The sequence below is a fragment of the Simochromis diagramma genome, unplaced genomic scaffold, assembly GCF_900408965.1.
Source record: "Simochromis diagramma unplaced genomic scaffold, fSimDia1.1 OVJJ01000571.1, whole genome shotgun sequence".
Taxonomy (NCBI): domain Eukaryota; kingdom Metazoa; phylum Chordata; class Actinopteri; order Cichliformes; family Cichlidae; genus Simochromis; species Simochromis diagramma.
Genome location: NW_024386885.1, coordinates 4009022 through 4029023, shown reverse-complemented (window position 1 = coordinate 4029023; position 20002 = coordinate 4009022). Strand labels below are relative to the sequence as shown.

Genomic DNA, 20002 nt, shown 5'->3' with positions numbered 1-20002 from the left:
TGACACCCAGCTCTATCTGTCCATGAAGCCAGATAACACACACCAATGAGTTAGGCTACGTCCACTCGTACCCGGGTATTTTTGAAAACGCAGATTTTTCTATGCATTTGCACCTTCCGTCCACACGTAAATGGCGTTTTTGGTCACTGAAAACGGAGATTTTTAAAAACTCCGGCCAGGGTGGATATTTTTGAAAACTCAGTTTTTGCATTTACGTGTGGACGAGAAAAACGCAGAAAACGCAGAAAACGCAGTGTCAAAGGTGTGCGCCTTTTTTGACGTCACACTGTGCGCCACGTTATTGTTTCGGTGAAATGAATTTCTACAATACTGTTAATTGTACTCTCTGCAGTGTTTAAATGCTCACATATACACACAGTTACTGTCCCTCCACACATACGACTCGGTTCTGCTTCTATGCCCCAGCTTTGTTTACTTTTTCCCACCGAGGCTTCTAGACTTCTGATTGGCCAACATTTCTGCACGGTTAGGAATATATCACCACCTGTTGCTTTGGCATGTTCATAGCAGCGTTTTCCTTCATTTCTGCCTTTACGTGTGGACGGGATTATTTTTTAAAACGAAAACGGAAAATCTCCGTTTTCAAAAATACCCGTGTACGTGTGGACGTGGCCTTAAACTGCAGGAATGTCTTAAAGACATAAAGACCTGGATTGGGGCTATATAAATAAAACTGAACTTTTTCCTAGCTTTAAAACTGGATTTGAAGCTAAATCGATGGATTATCTTGGCTCCCAGAATAGAATCCAAACTAATCCAAACAACTGATTTCAATGGGCTCTTTAAACTTGCTGAACCTACTGGATCATCCTGTCTCAACCACTTAATTCAAATAATTCTTAACTGGATTTAAATGTGACTCAACAAACAACTGTAACCATAACAACTTGATTCAAATATTTGAACTCGCCTGAACATAAAGGCCGACCCAGCGGGTTACCCTAACAAACTATCCTCCCGTAATTATCTCCATGATTTAAGTCAAATTAAGAACATTCTTGATTCAAATGTCAACACCGACTACAGACGACTCTCATCTCAAACCCACTGCAGCCACTTCAGTGCCACCATCACATCATATTTATCCTCAAACTGACATTAGTCTAAACTATAAACGCTTCCTAATCTTAATCTGAGGAAGGAGAACCTCAGTCAGGAGTCTGAATCCTTATTTAGGCAACTGTGTAACATCGTGGAGGACTGTGGATCCATGTTGGCCGTTTCCTTTGTTTCCAGAGTTCAGCCTTTCAGAAGTCACTGAGAAAGCTTTTACTCAAACTAAACTCACCGTAACCTTGAACTAAAATGTAACGATTTACATCATGGGGATTTACTGTTGTCTCCAAAGGCAGGTTGAGTTTTTACAGAGTGACTAACACAAGTAAACACCACATTCCCAAAAACGCTACAGCTGCTGTTCTGCCCTCTTTCAGCGAGTCAGTGGATGTACAGATGCATATATCCACATGTGTTCAGGAAGTCATCTGGACTCAATTTCCTCTGACACTAAATGATTCCCTCCTGCAGAGCTTTCACAGCGTTGAGCAAACTGCACACAGCGTGCTCTCTGCACAGTGTGGACACTGTTCAGCGTCTCTCACAGCTGGACTGAACCGCTCCAAACGCTTCATCGGGTTTCCTGAAAGAGAAGAAGTCTTTCAAACAGCAGTGATGCAATCAGAGCAGAGACGGGTTTAAAGCGGAGTTAAGAACAGATCTGATCCGTGCTGAGCAGCAGGTCTCTCACTCGTCCAGCTTCATTCATATGAAGCTGAATGTCGCGTCCTCACCCAGACCTCTGATCTCCCTGAGCGCACTCAGCTGAGACCAGCTGCTGCTGTAGCGCAGACAGCTGAGGTGAGACCAGATCGGACTGCAATGTGCCGACGTTCATCTGCAGGAGGTTTAAAACACACATGAAACACTGCAGCAGCAACAAGCGCCAAACTTTGGAGCTAACGCTGATGTGGCAAAAACTGCAGTTCCTCTATCGTCCACACGAGGCTTTAAACAGGCACCTTTAAACACGTTTGCATCAGTTTTGGTGATCGTTGCTGCTGACTGACACATGGACTTACTGTAGAACTCCAAACTTGCTCATGCTCCGTTTGAAGTCGTCCTTGAACTTGACGAACTTGCCCATGTTGTCCTCGTCTTCCACCCGACTGCAGCAGGGGCGTGTCGACGAAGGCCGGACACAGCGCGTGGATGCGAACGCCGTAGTCGCCCTGAATGGCCGCGTCCTGCAGCGACACAGAACAAGCTGCTGAGCGGCCCCTCCATCCCGAAAGGCTTCGTGCTGCGCTTTCGCTAATGTGTGTGCGTCTTACGCCATCGCTCTGGTGAAGCCAATGACTTCGTGTTTAGTGGCCGTGTAGACGGGCTGGTGAGGGGAATGCATGAAGGCTGAAAAAGGAAAGACCCAGAGGGAAAAAACACGATGTATCACAGTTTGTAACATGCAGGCCAACCACAGCTGCTGCAGCTGCACCCTCGTTTTAAAACGCCGCAGCTCAGCTGATCCGGGTTTACTGGGATTAAACCCGACTCAGAGACCCGTCCGAGCATCCTGTCTTTGATGAAACAGTCACCGCGTGACTCGCTGCTGTTTCGGCTCCGTGAAGGCTTTCATAATAAATACACATTTCCTTTACTTTGTCCTCACAGTGCGATGACGAGACGACAACAAAGACAACGACCGGCGACCTGGCTGCACAAATGTCATGTGACCACATCCAAAAGAACAACAACACACACACACACACACACACACACACACACACACAGACACACACACAACACACACACACACACACACACACACACACAGACACACACACACACACAGACACACACACACACACTGATGTTATCACCAGTGGGATGAGGGTGAAATGATTACCACATGTCTGCTGTTAGTGCAGGCTGAGCTGTGCTAGATCGACATCATGATGCGTGATTAAAACAAACACAGATTAAATTCTGACGTGAAGCACAGACGATGAAAGCGTGCCTGAGAATCGTCTGAGCGGCTCCACGTTAATCAGATATGTTTCTGAACAAAGCCGATAGAAAAATACGTTGTTATTGACCAAACGGATCATCTGTAATCCACACACATCACAGCTGGACCAGTGTCACATGACCTGGGGATGGTTCATCTCCTCAACTCTGAGAAACCAGGATAAAAACAGGAAATGACATCGACAGCGTCGGCCTCGGGCTGTGTGTCGGACAGGGTCGTCTGCAGTACGGGGGCCCCACAGGGAACGGTTCTGGCTCCGTTCCTCTTCACCATCTACACTGCAGACTTCTCCCACAATTCCACCCAGTGCTTCCTGCAGAAGTGCTCTGATGACTCTGCAATAGTCGGCCTCATCACTGATGGAGACGACAAGGATACAGAGGACTGACACAAGGCTTTGTGGACTGGTGCCAGCTGAACCACCTCCAGATCAACGCCAGTAAAACCAAGGAACTGGTGGTAGACTTCCACAGGCACAAACATCCCCCACTGCAACCACTGAACATCCAAGTTATGGACATTGAGGCTGTGGACAGCTACAGGTACCTTGGTGTTCATCTGAACAATAGACTGGACTGGACTCAATAACTCAGACGCCCTCTACAGGAAAGGGCAGAGCAGGCTGTACCTGCTGCGGAGACTCAGGTTGTTTTGGAGTGGAGGGCCCACTCCTGAAGACCTTCTATGACTCTGTGTGGCTTCTGCTATCTTTTATGGCGTGGTCTGCTGGGGCGGCAGCATCTCTGCTGGGGACAGGAAGAGACTGAACAGGCTGATCCGCAGGATGCCCTCTGGACCCAGCGGAGGTGGTGACAGGAGAACGGTGGCTAAGCTGTCGTCCCTGATGACAACATCTCCCACCCCATGCAGGAGACTCTGACAGCACTGAGCAGCTCCTTCAGTGGCTGCAGCACCCACGGTGTGGGACGGAGAGATTTCACAGGTCTCCCCACTAGCTGTCAGACTCCACAACAAAGACTCCAGCTGATCAAACACATCCACACATGTGCAACAAACACTAAGTGCAAAACTCTTTCTGGCATCGTTGTATTATACTCATATTGTATATAGCATTGTTATTCTATTTATTCTATTGTATACAGTATTTTATTTTATTCTATTCTATTTGTACAGGCGTCTCATAGATATATTATTCCAGTGTTTTTTCTCTATACAACTGTCCACTGCTGTAACAAAACAAATTTCCCACGCGTGGGACTAATAAAGGTTATCTTCTCTTCTCTTTATCGGGTTGATGACCACCGTCGTGCGACCACAGAGAAGATATCTGGCTTTGCTGAGCTTTGTGTCACACTGCCTGGGCGTGACGTGAAGTTCTAATAACTGTCAGCCGATCTGTAGCTGGGAGCTCTCCCACAGGAACATCACTCAGAATCTTTGTGAAACACAAATATTTTTACGGCACAGAGCAGTACGACCTTTGACCTGGACCCTAACACCTGCTCGAAGACCTCTGCCCAGACTCGAGGCCGCGAAAACAACGAAGGAAGGGTCAACCCTGGATCTGGCAGCCTGCAGCGTGACAGCAGATACGAGTCACTGCAACATAATGAGGAGTGTGTGTGTCTGTGTGTAATCTAACCACACAGGAACTCACTATAATCTGTCTCATCTAATCATCGCCTACGCGGAGTTTATTTGCTCCAATGAAGCACGTTGCCGTTGCATGAGGGGACATCCCGAAGTGTTCTGGTCTCATAAACGGCGCTAATCCCACAGAAAACGCAGCTTCCTCGGAGCTCTGCGTGGGATGTTGTAGAGGAAGATCACGGCTCTCGCAGGCCTTTAAAGAGCAGCATGAGGACAATAAAACACCAGCAGAGCTCGGGACTCGTCTTTGTTGTGTTGGACTGTGATGGAGAGAAGATGTTGGAGGAGAATGAACTTTTCCATGACGGAGCGATCCACAGCCCTGGTGGATATCTGCCAACCTGTCATAGCTGCTTTTTGTTTCATGTGTTTCTAACACAACACCCACATCCAAGGAAGAAGAGGAATGTTTCCATGAGCCAGGCCTCCAGAGAGGACAGATTTCTCACAGCCACATTTGACATAAACGCAGCCTCCATCTTTCTGAAAGGAGAAAGTCAGCGGAGAGCCAGGTGCTCCCAGCTGGTCCACTCCTAGAGTTTCAGAGTGTCTGTGAAGCTCATATCACTCATTCATATCTGCTGTTACTCAGGAACGGCACCATTTTGCTTCCAAGTATGTGACGAGGTCAGTGCTGACGCTCCGCTGTCGTGTTTTTAAGCTGCAGGTCCCTAAAGAGCTGCAGGGTTCATGCACAGTGAAGAAGGTTCACAGACACAGCGGCGAGCGCAGCGTTCAGCTCAGCTCGCAGCACAAAATAGAAGCAGAAAAGCTGACAGACAGGAAGCGCGCCCGGGTGTGCCGCTGCAGAAAACGTCCTTGTGATGAGGTCAGACTGAGCTGAGCTTTCTGCTTGACCTTTGACTCGCTGCCCTCTGCCCTTTGAAATGAACAGGAAGAAAAAGCTGATTGTTGTATTTGCACTGGGAACATTAGTCAGCTGATTTTGGAGGGTGATGAGTGGGGGCGCCTCTTTCTCAGAGCCACTGGCAGCTCGCCGTAGCAGCAGCGACTCAGACGAAGCGCAGTCACACGCCGCCGTGGCCTTATGGACACGACTGTCGTGTAATCTTTGGCGAACTTTAACATCCCTGAACAAAAACATCATTGCTGTATGAAATCTGAAAGCCTGGCAGAGTGTCTGTTGTTTTAATAATACATGTTTCTGCACGTGTGCGTGTTACCTGCCATAGAGGATACATTGATAATGGTGCCTCCTTGCTTGCCGTACTCTTTGCTCATGTGCTCCAGAGCCAAGTAGGTTCCCTTGATGACCGAGGTCTGCAGACAAAGATAAAGACAAGTATTCACAGCTGTAAACTGAGGCATGCGCTCGTGATGAGGAAGTTAAACATGTGTGAACCCACTGATAACACGCTTTAAAGACGAGCTTCTCACTCTTCACTGACTGCAAAGAATTGTTTCTTTATCTCACATATCTGGCAGAACAGCTGACACAGCAACAGAAATGATGCGGTTATTGAAGCTCCAGTTAGTGTCACATTATTACTGTCATGTTATAGGCCCCCAAAACAGGGGGCAGGAGGGGGTCTGGATGAAGACTGGGTTAAAAGTGTTTGGGCATGGAGTCATGAAGCACTGAGGGACAACAAACAACAACAAATAAAAGAAAGCAGATGCAACAGCTCTGGGTCTGTTTCTTGCCCACAGACACTTGGTGAGCAGTCAGGTGACTCACCCAGCAGCATCAGGACTCAGAGCACAGGTGAAGCGTTCACCTGGTCTCCTCTCCAGCAATGACCTGCTGAATATACCAAACTCATGTGCTCCTAACAGAGTCGTGTAGGAGGCAACACCCGGCCGCGCACAAACACTCCCCCAGTCTGAGACCAGCAGGGCTGCATAAATGGACCCGACTTCAACAGCAATGCACCAACAGACAAACAGCTCTTTGGGGCACCAGGTGTGAACTTACCCGAGAGTCAAGAAAACAAAGATGGAAAACTTTTTAATGAATTAAACTTTGCTTTGGTTTAGCTGATGTCAGTGTTGGAATGAAAATGGTCTGACAGATCTGAAGTTTGCTTAAGAAAGAGAAGTGATACTGACAGCGTGAGACAGCGCACCTTTAAAGTGGTTAGCAGTGTATCAGCTCTTATCCGAGTATCAGGCTGTGACTGATGCTTAAAGCATGTATGATGGGCTGACAGGAACCACAACACAAAGACGGGCTCAGAGAGACCTGCCAGACACACAACGATCGTCGATGAGGAACTCAGCTCAACACAGAATCAAACATCACCGTCAGTTTAAGGCGCAGCCGTACAGAAACGCTCCCTCTGAGCACGCTGTTAATCTATTTTGTTCTTTTTATTCATCGATTTTTTTCCTGACCTCACTGTTTGCTGACCGCTTTGACTCCGATCTTGTAATCAGAGTTTAAAGACAGTGGGCTGTGAGAGCGTAGGCTGGGTCGGCTGTGAACTTTGGGATTAATAAAGTTATATGAATTCGAATCATAATCTGAGTAGTTTGATTCATTTCCTGCTCAAGCGTTCATAGATACATATAGGTGGGCATCATCTGCATAGCAATGAATACATATGTAGTGCTTTATAATAATATTTCTAAGGAAAACATGTCTTTATCCTGTCTTCTTTCTCTCACACCAACCAATCGCAGCAGATGGCCCCGCCCCTCCCTGAGCCTGGTTCTGCCGGAGGTTTCTTCCTGTTAAAAGGGAGTTTTTCTTTCCCACTGTCGCCAAAGTACTTGCTCTGTATCTATTAGTGTAGGATCTACTGTACAATACAAAGTGCCTTGAGGCGACTGTTGTTGTGATTTGCTGTGTAAATAAAGTTGAGTTGAATAATGTAAAAAGTATCAGTCTCAGGACGTCCATGACTAACTTTGTTTTTAAGAAGACGCCTCATTTACATGAACACACTATCAGACAGATGTGATACAAACCACTGCAACATATTTCCCTTTCTCCAGCTCCCGGTCCAGTGCCACCAGTGCTACCAGTGCCAAAGCATCACTGACTGTATGGGCAGACTTTTATTTTGCTATCACAGCAAGGGCCTTTACGTAACATGCCGCGCTCCAGAAATGCACATCCATCACATCTTAAGTCCCACATTTGCGTTTCATACAGTTCTGTTGGAGTCGAAAGTTCACATCCGAAAACTTAAAACATCCCAAATATGCAACTAAGTGGAGGAAAGTATCCTCGAACTGGAACTTGGATGGAGTCTGACTCCAACAGCTGATGTGAACGGAGCCAATTCAGGAACAATGAGTCACAGCGGTATGTTGTGAGAAGAGATCAGGTCTCTCTGCGGGCCAGACTTTACAGAGCCTCGATGGTGGAGCCCATCGTCGACCAGCTGTGCTGTTAGCAAGAAAGAGGCTTTTTTTAGTCCTCTTGTGCTTGTACTGTGTCAGTCCCATATCACCGTCCACTGTCAGACTCAAATACAGTTGATAAGTCCTGTACTGGGCCCCGTATGAGTGCCTCAGTTTAAAACAAGCTGCTTTAGCCCCTCCCCTTAAAGGCCAACCTGTCTTTAAGCCAACTTTTCAACTTATTGGCTGCCCATCATAAACAAACGTTTGAAAAGCAAGTATGTAGAGCTTCTGTGGCCCAGATTTCAGCCATTCGCCTGAGAAGACCATATTAGGATATTCCCTCTCTGTGACATCATGCAGTTCAATTCAGCTGTTGTTATTGAAGCATATTTAGAGCTAACAGGAAGACGAGCTGTGAAACCATCTGCAGCCCGAGCTTTGGCTCACAGAGAGGACTTGCACACTGACCTTATTATCTGAAGTATGGTCATGTTTAACATGAGCCTTCACTGCTGGAGCAGAGATACGTTACTGAAAATAAGGAAAACTCATGTTTATTTATACAGCAGGAAAGATCCACGGTAAGACGCGCAGCTCGTGTTTTTCCACTGTGGCTTGGTGTGAAGTCACAAACAGCTGAAGTAGTCCTAACTGGTCCGGATCTTCAAACTGAGCTGAAGTATATCGATTGAACTATTTTCATGTCCTTTTTTCACTTTAAACCTGAGCTGTCGTTACTTTCTATTAGATGGAGAGCTGGAGGTTCTCCGTGCTGTAACACAGAGGTCAAAGGTGAACAGAGCAGGTATTTGTGACAGGTGACCAACAACAGCCGCAGACAGAGTGTTATTTTTACCAGCCAAACTAGAAACGACTGGCTGAGCCAATGAACTTATCAGGAAAGTCATTTCCGCCATCTATTCAGCAAGTGCCGGTGTCGCCCCCTGTTGGCACTGACACAGAATGAAGGTGGACAACACAGGATGTGATGTCAGCGGGTTAGCGTGGGGCTGAATTTATAATAAGACAAAATGTCAGAAGATGAGGCTGATAGTACTTTAGTCACCGCTTTCAGTTTCTGTATGTATATGCATGGATCGATGAGTTCACCGTGAACCGGACCTGCAGCTTTAGCTGCCTCGTCGCCACCATGAGAAGAATCCAACCGTTCACCTTCTGACAGGCTGACATTCCCGACTACACGCAACATTTGTACTATTTTCAAGTGAGTTGCTGCCACAGGATAAACTTTTGTGTTGTGACCTGTGGCTCTATCTGGATCACATTCCAATCTAACTTGAAAAATGTTTTGACTCCCTGCCTTCTTTGAGTGTTAGGTTACACCCGACATTCCTTATTCCACATGGCCTGGGAAATCTGCACAGTTCAGGAAGAGCTGAGGATCTAAAAGAGCGGTGTGTTCTGGATCCTCTGAGTTGCGATCTGAAAGGAAAAGCTCTATGCTACTTTAATAAATAAATAAATAAAAATTTTATTTATATAGCACCTTTCTAGACAGAATCACAAAGTGCTGCACATAATAATACTTCTGATTAGGGTTCCTCAGGTTTTTCCTCAAAGCACAAAAAGAGATAAAGCTGCAAATGTTTCTGCTTCAATTATCTTACAGATTTATCATCCTTTGTAAAATGCATGTTTGTGATTGGTCAGATGCTGCACCTCCATCAGGTGAGCATCAGTGAGGTGCTGATGGGGAAAGATATTATGGGCATGCTGAGCTTCCTCTGATGCACCACCCCCGGGGCATCAGTCTGATCTAGCGTTCATGCAGTAAGGCAGCATGCGTGTTATTTTGGTTCGCCATCTCACCAGGTTCACTTGGATGGTCTTCTCCCAGTCCTTTTCGTTGGTGATGCCGGCGTTGTTGATGACGATGTCCAGATGGCCAAATTGGTCCACGGTGTTCTGGAAGGTGTCTGTTCCACAGAGACAAGAAATCAAAATGGGGTGATTTCAGACGCTAATACAGGAACTTCTAAAAACATCAATGACAAGCTCCCATCAGAATGTAAACAGGGTTTCACTCATTAAGACTGCACTCGCTGTTATAACAGAGCCTCATTACCATCGTAGCACCATGTAGTTTACACTCTAATCTGCTTCATCGTTCTCAACACGCCAAACTTATCCGAGCTACTACCAAGAACTCTGGAAGTGCCCGGACCCTCGCTGTCCGGCTGTTCAGCCGAACTGATGCTGATCATCAAGCAAGAAAGGCCAATCATCATGGACCTGACCAAGAAGAGCCAATCGTCATGGAGCTGACCAAGAGGGGCCAATCATCATGGAGCTGACCAAGAGGGGCCAATCATCATAGAGCTGACCAAGAAGAGCCAATCATCATGGACCTGACCAAGAAGAGCCAATCGTCATGGAGCTGACCAAGAGGGGCCAATCGTCATGGAGCTGACCAAGAAGAGCCAATCATCATAGAGCTGACCAAGAGGGGCCAATCATCATAGAGCTGACCAAGAGGGGCCAATCACCATGGAGCTGACCAAGAAGAGCCAATCATCATGGAGCTGACCAAGAGGGGCCAATCATCATGGAGCTGACCAAGAAGAGCCAATCATCATGGAGCTGACCAAGAAGAGCCAATCATCATGGAGCTGACCAAGAAGAGCCAATCATCATAGAGCTGACCAAGAAGAGCCAATCGTCATGGAGCTGACCAAGAGGGGCCAATCATCATAGAGCTGACCAAGAGGGGCCAATCATCATAGAGCTGACCAAGAGGGGCCAATCGTCATGGAGCTGACCAAGAAGAGCCAATCGTCATGGAGCTGACCAAGAAGAGCCAATCATCATGGAGCTGACCAAGAAGAGCCAATCATCATGGAGCTGACCAAGAGGGGCCAATCGTCATGGAGCTGACCAAGAGGGGCCAATCATCATAGAGCTGACCAAGAGGGGCCAATCATCATAGAGCTGACCAAGAGGGGCCAATCGTCATGGAGCTGACCAAGAAGAGCCAATCATCATGGAGCTGACCAAGAGGGGCCAATCATCATGGAGCTGACCAAGAGGGGCCAATTGTCATGGAGCTGACCAAGAAGAGCCAATCATCATGGAGCTGACCAAGAAGAGCCAATCGTCATGGAGCTGACCAAGAAGAGCCAATCATCATGGAGCTGACCAAGAGGGGCCAATCATCATGGAGCTGACCAAGAAGAGCCAATCATCATAGAGCTGACCAAGAGGGGCCAATCATCATAGAGCTGACCAAGAAGAGCCAATCATCATGGAGCTGACCAAGAGGGGCCAATCGTCATAGAGCTGACCAAGAAAGGCCAATCGTCACTGTAGCAGAGCTTTTGGATTGGTGGAAAACCATGCAGGAAATGTCTGTGCTTGGGACTGTCGTCACTAACACAAAAAACAAGTCCAGTTGCTTCAACTCAAGAACTTAATACCAGGATCGGGTTGACTGTGAACCCACATGTACTGTAACCATGTTTAGTTTTTTTGTTTTTTTTACAAAGGGCGAATGAAGAGTCTAAATATTTAATAATCTGCTTGTGCTATCTCAAAGACAGGCTGTGGTGACATCAGGCTAAGCAGAGTATTCCAGCAGTGCTTTTCCCAGCTAAACTTTCCAGATCGTCCACATGAGATATGTAATCCTCCATTCTGGGTCTACCTACATGTGCTGGTCTTGTTTTGGTATCAAGAATACTAGGTTTGACATTAAGCACCCCCCAGCTGACCTCTGTGCTGACCTCTTCTACCTCGGGGTGTCCAAGGACCGGGTTGTCTGGGGTAGCAGCAGCCGTTGGTGTCGTGTATTACTGTACAATAAAAAGTACTTCGAGGTGATGAAACTGAATTAAAAGTGAAATGCTGAGGAGAAAGTCAGTCTCAGGACCAGAGCCAGACTCCAAGCCAAAACAAACAACCTCCAGCTGGAAAACTCGTCCACATTTCCAGTTGGCTGTGATGTCATGAGCAGCAGGTAGAGATCAGTTTGTAAAAATGTTTAAAGTTCACCACAAGAAGTGTCAGTGGCCTGACTACTTCCTGAAATGTAACTACACACTGCAGTCTTCGAGGACTCACTTCACTTTACGTGTGAAAAGCTCGTGTGTGTTTCAGTTACAGGTTCAGCAAAGAGCAGGAATCCTGACACCGCGGGGTTTACACCCAAATAACTTGTCAGACGTGTCGGCTGAACGCACACGCTGTGACTGAGGGGCACATACATCATGCTGTTACGCAATCAGCCGCCAGCAGCCGGTTTATCTCTGCATGTGGGCGCGCACGATTGGTTACGCTAACAGCAACAGCAGAAACAGACCCCGAGGGAAAAACCGGAGAGGGTTAAACCTGCGTGTCTTCCGCATTCCTCACCTGGACACCTCGCAATTAGTGCTGAAGATGCAGAGACACAAAACAGAGCTGTTAACCGCACAGCTGCAAAGATGCATGAGTGCATTTAAACATGGTAAATCTCACCTTACCACACACACACACAGACACACACACACACACACACAGGAGTTACAGCAAACAGCATTCCACAGCCGTTTGCCTGCAGGGATCGACTTTTTCAGTGTCAGACAATGAATCCTTGTTCCTCTCTCACTCTGTGACACACTTTTTCACTTACACACACTTAAATACTCGGCTTCTCCTTTTTCTCACCCAGGCACGCCCCCCCCACACACACTAGCACACAACAGCGCCGGCAGAGCAGCAGAAAAGGAGAAGGTAACTGGAGAAATATAAAAGGTCATGTGGTTGTAAATCAAACACAGGACAGGCTGAGTTTGAGCGGGACTCTGGGAGCGGTGAGAAAACTCGGAGCTCTGTTTGACCTCGGTGACAGGTTTGTGATAAATTAAATTAGACCGCTTCCTCGTTCAGGGCGATTGTCCAAGGCTCAGCGGTGCGCTGCGTTTGCATTACACAATTAACTGAACAGCTGCCAAACGCACTGACACACTGAAAGCTTTGACGAGAGTGACGTCAGCTCTTTTCTCGCGTCTTACGGCACGGCATAATTACCTCGCAGCGCATCTCCGTTGGCCACATCGCACTCAATGAACGTGCAGTTTCCTTCTCCGAACTCGGCGTCCAGCTGGGCCTTGCACTCCTCACCGAGGTCCTTGTTCAGGTCCACCATGGCCACCTGCAGAACAGAACTTTGAGATGGACTCTGCAGCACTTTGGTTACAGTGCAACACTTACTTTGCTCAGCAGACTATATTAGTCCTGTGGTTTCACAACTGTGCAGCTCAGACGGAAACAAACATTCATTTACTTAAACAGATGGCAAAGGAAGTTCCGAGAAATGACTGATCTCTCTGAAACGCCCGTGCTGCTGCAGAGAAGCGAATCTTTCACAATGATTTCATTACAGTTTAACCTGGATTAACCACAGACTCACCTTTGAAACCCTGCTCCTGTTAAAAAACAAGTCAAACAGTGAAGAAAAAAAGCTTTTGAGGTGAAAAGATGAAAAACACAACAGATCAAAGGAAACTAAAAGCTGCAAGCAAAAGTTGCAGCAGTACCGACCTTGGCTGAGCTCTGCAGCAGTGACTGGACCACAGCTCTGCCGATGCCCTGAGCACCCCCCGTCACCAGAGCTACCTTCCCATTCAGAGACATGCTCCCAGCACAGCTGCACTCTTCCTCCTTCTTCTCTCGGTGACTGTTCTTCTCTTCCTCTCCTGCTCTGCGTCTTCCTGCACCTTTCTGCTCTCTCTCCAACTCAATCACATGTTTTCTCACCGCTCTGTTTTTACTCTTTTGGCTAAGCTGTTTTCCCCTCCTCCTCCTCCCCCCCCCCCTCCCCCCTCGCCTTATCAGTCTATACAAACACTGCATGTGTGTGAGAGAGCGAGAGAGGGAGAGGTTAAGTAAACTCCGTAGAATAATAATTACAGGTTTAATCCAACTTGTTGTACCTGCCCTCCCGGCTCCTCCTCCACGCCCTTTCTTCTCCTCCCCTCCTGCTGTTTGATCAGCACACCTGAGCTCCTGAAATGTGCTGCTGTTTATATAAAGTCTGCATTTCAGGACATGTCAGAGACAAAACCTCCAAAAACCTCAGACAGCAGCTTCTTTAAAGAGCTGTCAGTCTCTCATTGTTCTTCCTCACCGTTGGTTTTTCTCCTGCGAGGCTTAAGTGGCGTTACACAACAGCGGCAGCGCAGCTCGGGGATACGTTACGGCGAGCTTCAGGTCTCTGCACGTCCACTCTCACACTGAATGGGAACCAGCAGCTGATAATGACCAAATATGTGAAAATACCACCCGCTCCAGTGTGTTTTCCTTCTATTCTTTAAAAATAATAAAGACACATGAGGAAAGGAAAAGCTGTTGTATCTTCATGAACTTCACTATTTATATTCTGCACACTTTAGATCGAGGAACATCGCTACGCTTCCGTTCCTCTGACTTCCTGTACACGCTCTCTTCCTTTGACCTTCTTATCGTACATCCTTCCTTCATTCTTGGATCTGGAGATGATCTGCAGCGTGTTCAGCAGGCGCTCTTTAGCTTTCTGGGATCTCTGAGGACCTGAAACAGCAGCAGAGGCAATATTTTGTGTGCCAGGTGAGGCCAGCCTGGACTGGACGGCAAACATCACAGGAAGTGAGGTCGCTGTGCACAAACTGGATAATAAAGATGGACACATGTTCCTCCTGCTCTGCTCTCCTAAACCTGCATTCTTGTTGGTGGCCAGCAGGTGGCGACAGCAGAAACGGGAGATATTAATGCACCTTTAGGAAATCGTTTGTGTTGTAGTGATAAAGCTAAAGTGAAGCGAGTTAAGTCTGTGTATGCACTTACAAATACAACAGTACATGCACAGTAATACAAGGAATCAGCAACAACACGACATAAACAATAATAACAACGATGCGTGTATACATGTTAGTATGTAGCTCCTCCTTAATGGAGGTGAACAAAGCTTAAGCTTTGAATCAGGGCGACTGTGTCACAGACGAAGTCTGTGCAGGATTTTAAACTGTTGTTTTTCCCCAGATAGTTGAAGTCCTCCCAAATCCTTCGCCCCGGTCTGTCTGTACAACAAAGATCTGCTTTGTTAATGTCAGAGACGTCGACTGTTGCAGAGACATTTCGAGATATCTTAAAGCTTTTGCTCAGCTTGATGAAAGTCCAGTAGCTCCTCGTTCTCCAGTCGGCTTCACATTTCAGACACACTGATGATTCAATATGAACCCAAACTGAGGAGGTCTTATGTTTCCATCCAGGTATGTCTAAAAGAGCAATGAGCTCATAATATCCACAAGATCCAGTCCTCACGAATTCCAAAAGGAAGTTATTATTGGAGTGGACAGGAATCATCCTCTTTGGGGACCATTCATCTCAATGGACTCCTGTCTAACGAGCATATATCCCTATAGAGCTTCTCTAATCGTATCCAATAGTGGACTAAAGTTAGCCTTCGTTATCAGATAACAGTGAGGTGGTATAAACACACTCAAGTAGGCGAAACACGAGAGAGAACATTTAAAGGGGAGCATGTAAAAGACAAAGTGTGAGACAAAAATAATAAATCGAGTAATTCTGAGATTATTTTATGAAATTTCTGACTGATTATAATCGCAGACGCTCTGGATCTTAAAGTCTTTTGAGGCTTTTTGAGCTACAGGTGCTGCAGAGCCCTCGTGAAGAACTTGAACCTTTTAAAACCGGAGCGCGGTCCATCTAAGTTCCTCTTTGCGACGTGCAGAAAGCACGTTTGTCTCTTACGGTTACTAGAAACAAGAAACAGCAGACCATCGTTGTTAAGAAGTGGCTCCCAAGTTTATTTTAGTCTGAGAGAGTTTCATGTAAAATATGCACAGCTTATTTTACAAAAACGTGTGTGTGTGTGTGCGCTCTGAACTGGAATGTAGAGGAATGTTTGACGGATGTTCAACGACTACAAGGATGCAGTGATGAAATAAAACCTGTCAGACCCGAAGCGGCTCTGACGTGACGGCAGTCGGCTTTGTTTTTACAGTGCAGTGAACAAAGAGTCGCAGTACGCACACAGCTCGACAACTTTATGTCCACAAATCGACACGTTCACCACAGCGCAAGTAGAAATACAAACACAACAGATGCAAAATTAATGGCTGTGAAATTATTTTCTTTGTATCCAGATGCAGCGAGGGACCTCGGGGCTCCAGAGCCGAGCTGGATTCAGACAGTCTGTATGAGCCGCTCGGCCCATAAAACAGAAGCAAAAAGAACAAAGCACACAGATCCAGATACACATCGATATGAACGTTTAAAGATTTTTAACCTTATTTGTGTTTCAAAGAAATGAATAACCTCGGACCGACAACACAAATGTACAGTGTGTGTGTGTGTGTGTCACAGAGTGAAAACAGTGCTGTAAACTCATCCAGAGTCACGGACACGTGACCGACTGCTCCAACAGAAGTAAACATCTACACAGGCTGCAGTTCCTCTAACGTCCAGCAGAGGCTCCAGCAGTGAGTCCGCAGAGACACGTTCTCCTCCTGATAGGCCGAGGACACAGGCGGCTTTAGCTGCTAGCTGTCTGCTAGGCTTCACCTGAACTGACGTCTGGACAGTGTTTGTGCTGTTTTAATGATTATCTGACCATCAAATGTCAGCTGTGAGGTTACTGTCCAACAAGTCTGAACAGTTTTACTGAGTGAAATTCCAGGTTTTTAATGTGATTTTAGTGATCAGCTGGTATTTGTTGCCTGTGGATGCAGACTGCTAACCAGGCTGGCTAGCATTAGCTAATAACTTTCTCCTGTAAGTACGGTCACTTCTGGCTCTAAAAACATTTGGCAGTGTTACAAAATCCATCTTTTCTATACAGGCTGTGACATGTAGCTAAACATGGTCTTTTTAACAGAACAGGCGAGGCCGCTTTAATTTAATGTAATGGATGATGTAACGAATTATCTTTCACAGCTGGGCCCACGTCCTCATTTAAGTTTGGCAGCGTTTTAGCAGGTAAAGGTGATGCTTTGACATGAATTGAGCTGCGGTTTGGGGAAGGCCTCGAAGGGGACTGGCGACGGCTCCCGGGCAGATCCCCGTGGACTAAATAGAAGTGAAGAAGTTAAAGAGTGGAGAACAAGGAGGGAGGGGCACGTAAACGAGAATGATCGGCTCGCAGAACTGGGGGAACCGATATAGGTGACAGCCGGAGAAGCGTGTTTGGAGGCGTGGTCCCGCTCTTGAAATTCCGATACATCAGTCATCTGTCAGTGCGGCGGCTGTGGCTACAATGTAGCTGCCATCACCAGTGTGTGAATGTGTGTGTGGATGGGTGAATGACTGAATGTAGTGTGAAGCGCTTTGGGGTCCTTAGGGACTGAGTAAAGCGCTATACAAATGCAGGCCATTTACCATAATCTCCAATACAAAAAGTAAAGATGATGTAATAGATTACACACCTGTTACGTCACAGTGTCATCTCCCTGTGCCACAGCCTTTCTTTCCAGGCCGACTCTGAACCTGAGCTGCTAAATCTGAACTTATTTCACTCTCTGAAAATCAGCTGATTGAAACACATGCTGCATAAAATTGACCAAAAACACAAAATCAAAGCACATTAAGCAGCAACGCAACTGTGACATCATCAAAACAAGTAGACTTCCACACCGACTGTGTCCTAACTCTATACCAAGCAGTAATCAGCACATCTGACTAGGGATGGGTACCGGTGTCCGGTGCCATGATGGCACCGGTTCTGACATAAACGGTAGTAACCAGACCGAAAAGCAGCGCACATTTCGGTGCTTTATTTCGGTGCTTTTTTTTCCTGAGCTGTGACACTTCTAGCCAATCATTTTACGTTTCCGAGGATAGTAGGCGGGGCCAGGTACGTACGTTCTTTTATGCAGAGCTACAGATTAAAAATGCCCAAGGCGAAGCGGTTAAAAGTCTGGCTGTACTTCACAGCAAAAGATGCAAACTCAGCAGCCTGCAACAAGTGCTTTAAGCTGATACTGTGATACTGTCAAAGGAGGTAACACCTCAAATCAGATGAAACACCTGGCGACGCATAGCGTTTTTTTTTTTTTTTTTTTCAAAAACCAAGAAATGCGCTGTATTTGAAGCTTGCTGCGAGACCTCACACCGAGCGCATCTACTGCGGGTGTGGTGCCTGTTATCAGACCCGGAGTTAGCAACATACCCAAAAACCCGAAGAGGAGAGTCCTGGCCCCTAGCCCTGCCAGTGTAGCAGAAATGATGATGATGATGACGGCAGCAGCAGCCGTTCTTCTCTGCGTGAGTAGCTTAATGTTGTTGGTGTAATTTACGTTGAGTAGGCTAACCACGTTATTACATTAATGCATGTAAGGTGAACTAGCAAACATCATCATCGCTACATGCGGCTGTCTTCTTGTTTGATGGCAGATGCTCCCTTCACCCTGGCCAAAAAGGCTAAAATGACCAAAGAAAAAGTGGAAAACAGCTGAACATGAGAGGTTTTTGGACAAAGTTTGTGTTTTTTTCCATTGTTTAAGCACTGCTTCCAGCCAAGAGTGATACCATATATGCCCCATAGCTGCAGAAAAGGCTAACATTGTTATCTTTTTACAAAAACCAGCTGAACATGAGAGGTTTTTGGACCAGTTTTGTGTTCTCCATTCTTTAAGCACCGGTTCGAGCACCGTTTAAGCACCGGCACCGTTTCAAAAGTACCGGTTTGGTACTGGTATCGGATAAAACCTAAACAATACCCATCCCTACATCTGACTGTGGACTAAGACGATGGACACGAGCACAGAAATGAGAGACATGACGCAAACGTGCACAGTCAGGATGCGATGCAGAGTCTGCACACAGCTGCAGACGGCCGTCGTCCTGCGGAGAGGCTGTTTTCATCACAACTATGCAAATATTTCTGGGAGGGAAACACTGATGTAAATAACGCAGCGACGGCGTCGTGTTAAGCTAACTGAACATCCTTCCAGGAAACAGTTTGGACAAACGTGGCCTGAGTGTGAAGCTGGTTCAACATGAGTGCTGCACACAGCACAGAGGAGAGCAACGTGCGACTCTGCCGCCATCACAGAAATATTCTGTTCGCTTTAAACAAACAAAGATTTCTCAAAAACAAATAAAAGGGCTAAACTGGCATCACAGCTGGAACAGGCTGACCACGACTACCTGAGTCCTGTTGAACAGAAGACACCTGAACAACGTTTGGTTAATCTCGCCTCCTCACCTCGTTGCAGAGTCCTCAAACCTGGAGCCTTCTCCCTGCGCTGCTGCAGCGATTACGTCACTGTGACACAGTGTCAGTGAACTTTGTGCAGAAAATGAGGTTTCATTATTAGGAAACTGGCTAAACGTGCCAAATGACTGCAGCAGGATATAAAAGGAGATGACTGAATGCTGCAGCTGCCCCCTCACTGCTCATGTCAGCAGCTGAAAGTAATTAAAGTTACCACACTGCTTCCTAGAAAACACAACAAAATTCCAAAGAAAGTCCGTGAACGGTCAAAGTGACGTAAGCCAGCAGTAATTCATCCCAAAAACAAGCAAAGCAGAGAATCGCTGCGTTTCAGACCTGAACTAAAGTCACAAAGCTGAAGCGACTGACTGCACCTCACATTTTCTCCAAATGAATTTCAAATGTCAAAACTCTGTCGCACGGCGCGTCTGCACAAAAAATGAAAATGAAGACTGGAAATGTGATGAACCTGGGTCTAGCTGCTCGCATGTTCTTAAAGGGAGTGAGTGTGAGCTTCCAGTGTGACTGTGCGCCGCCGCCGCCGCCGCCGCAGCGTGGGACGGCCACTCCCGACATACGCAGTGAGGTTTGAGTGTGTGGGTCGTGTAAGCACGTATGACACATCTGTAATGAAACATCAGGGCGTTGTCAGCGTGTCAGGGAGGAAATCAGTGCAGAAAGGACAACTCTCACAATGGGTGCATCGAACCTGACTCACACGATGCTGAGTAACAGAAAGCTGCAAAGACGCACAGCTTTTGTTTGGCTGTTCTTTCTTTTGCAAGCGTCACTTTAAACGGAGAGGAAACCTGAACTGGGCGGCT

The 20002-nt window shown here is 46.8% G+C and overlaps 1 protein-coding gene across 1 annotated transcript; it reads right to left on the bottom strand.

Annotated features, from left to right (window-relative positions):
* Positions 1-2347: 2347 nt before the first annotated feature.
* LOC120734664 (15-hydroxyprostaglandin dehydrogenase [NAD(+)]-like) lies at positions 2348-13755 on the bottom strand. Its single transcript, XM_040033604.1, has 5 exons — positions 13508-13755; positions 12995-13118; positions 9800-9906; positions 5842-5938; positions 2348-2427 (listed from the first exon to the last, which is right to left on the bottom strand). The coding sequence occupies exons 1-5, from the start codon at positions 13598-13600 to the stop codon at positions 2348-2350; spliced, it is 501 nt and encodes a 166-aa protein (XP_039889538.1). The 5' UTR covers positions 13601-13755.
* Positions 13756-20002: the final 6247 nt, after the last annotated feature.

Coding starts and splice junctions, on each gene's coding strand:
- LOC120734664 (XM_040033604.1), bottom strand. CDS start 13,600: ATGTCTCTGAATGGGAAGGTAGCTCTGGTGACGGGGGGTGCTCAGGGC. Junction 13,119..13,507: donor TGCTGCAGAGCTCAGCCAAG/GTCGGTACTGCT, acceptor TCTGTTCTGCAG/GTGGCCATGGTGGACCTGAA. Junction 5,939..9,799: donor AGACCATCCAAGTGAACCTG/GTGAGATGGCGA, acceptor CTTTGTCTGCAG/ACCTCGGTCATCAAGGGAAC.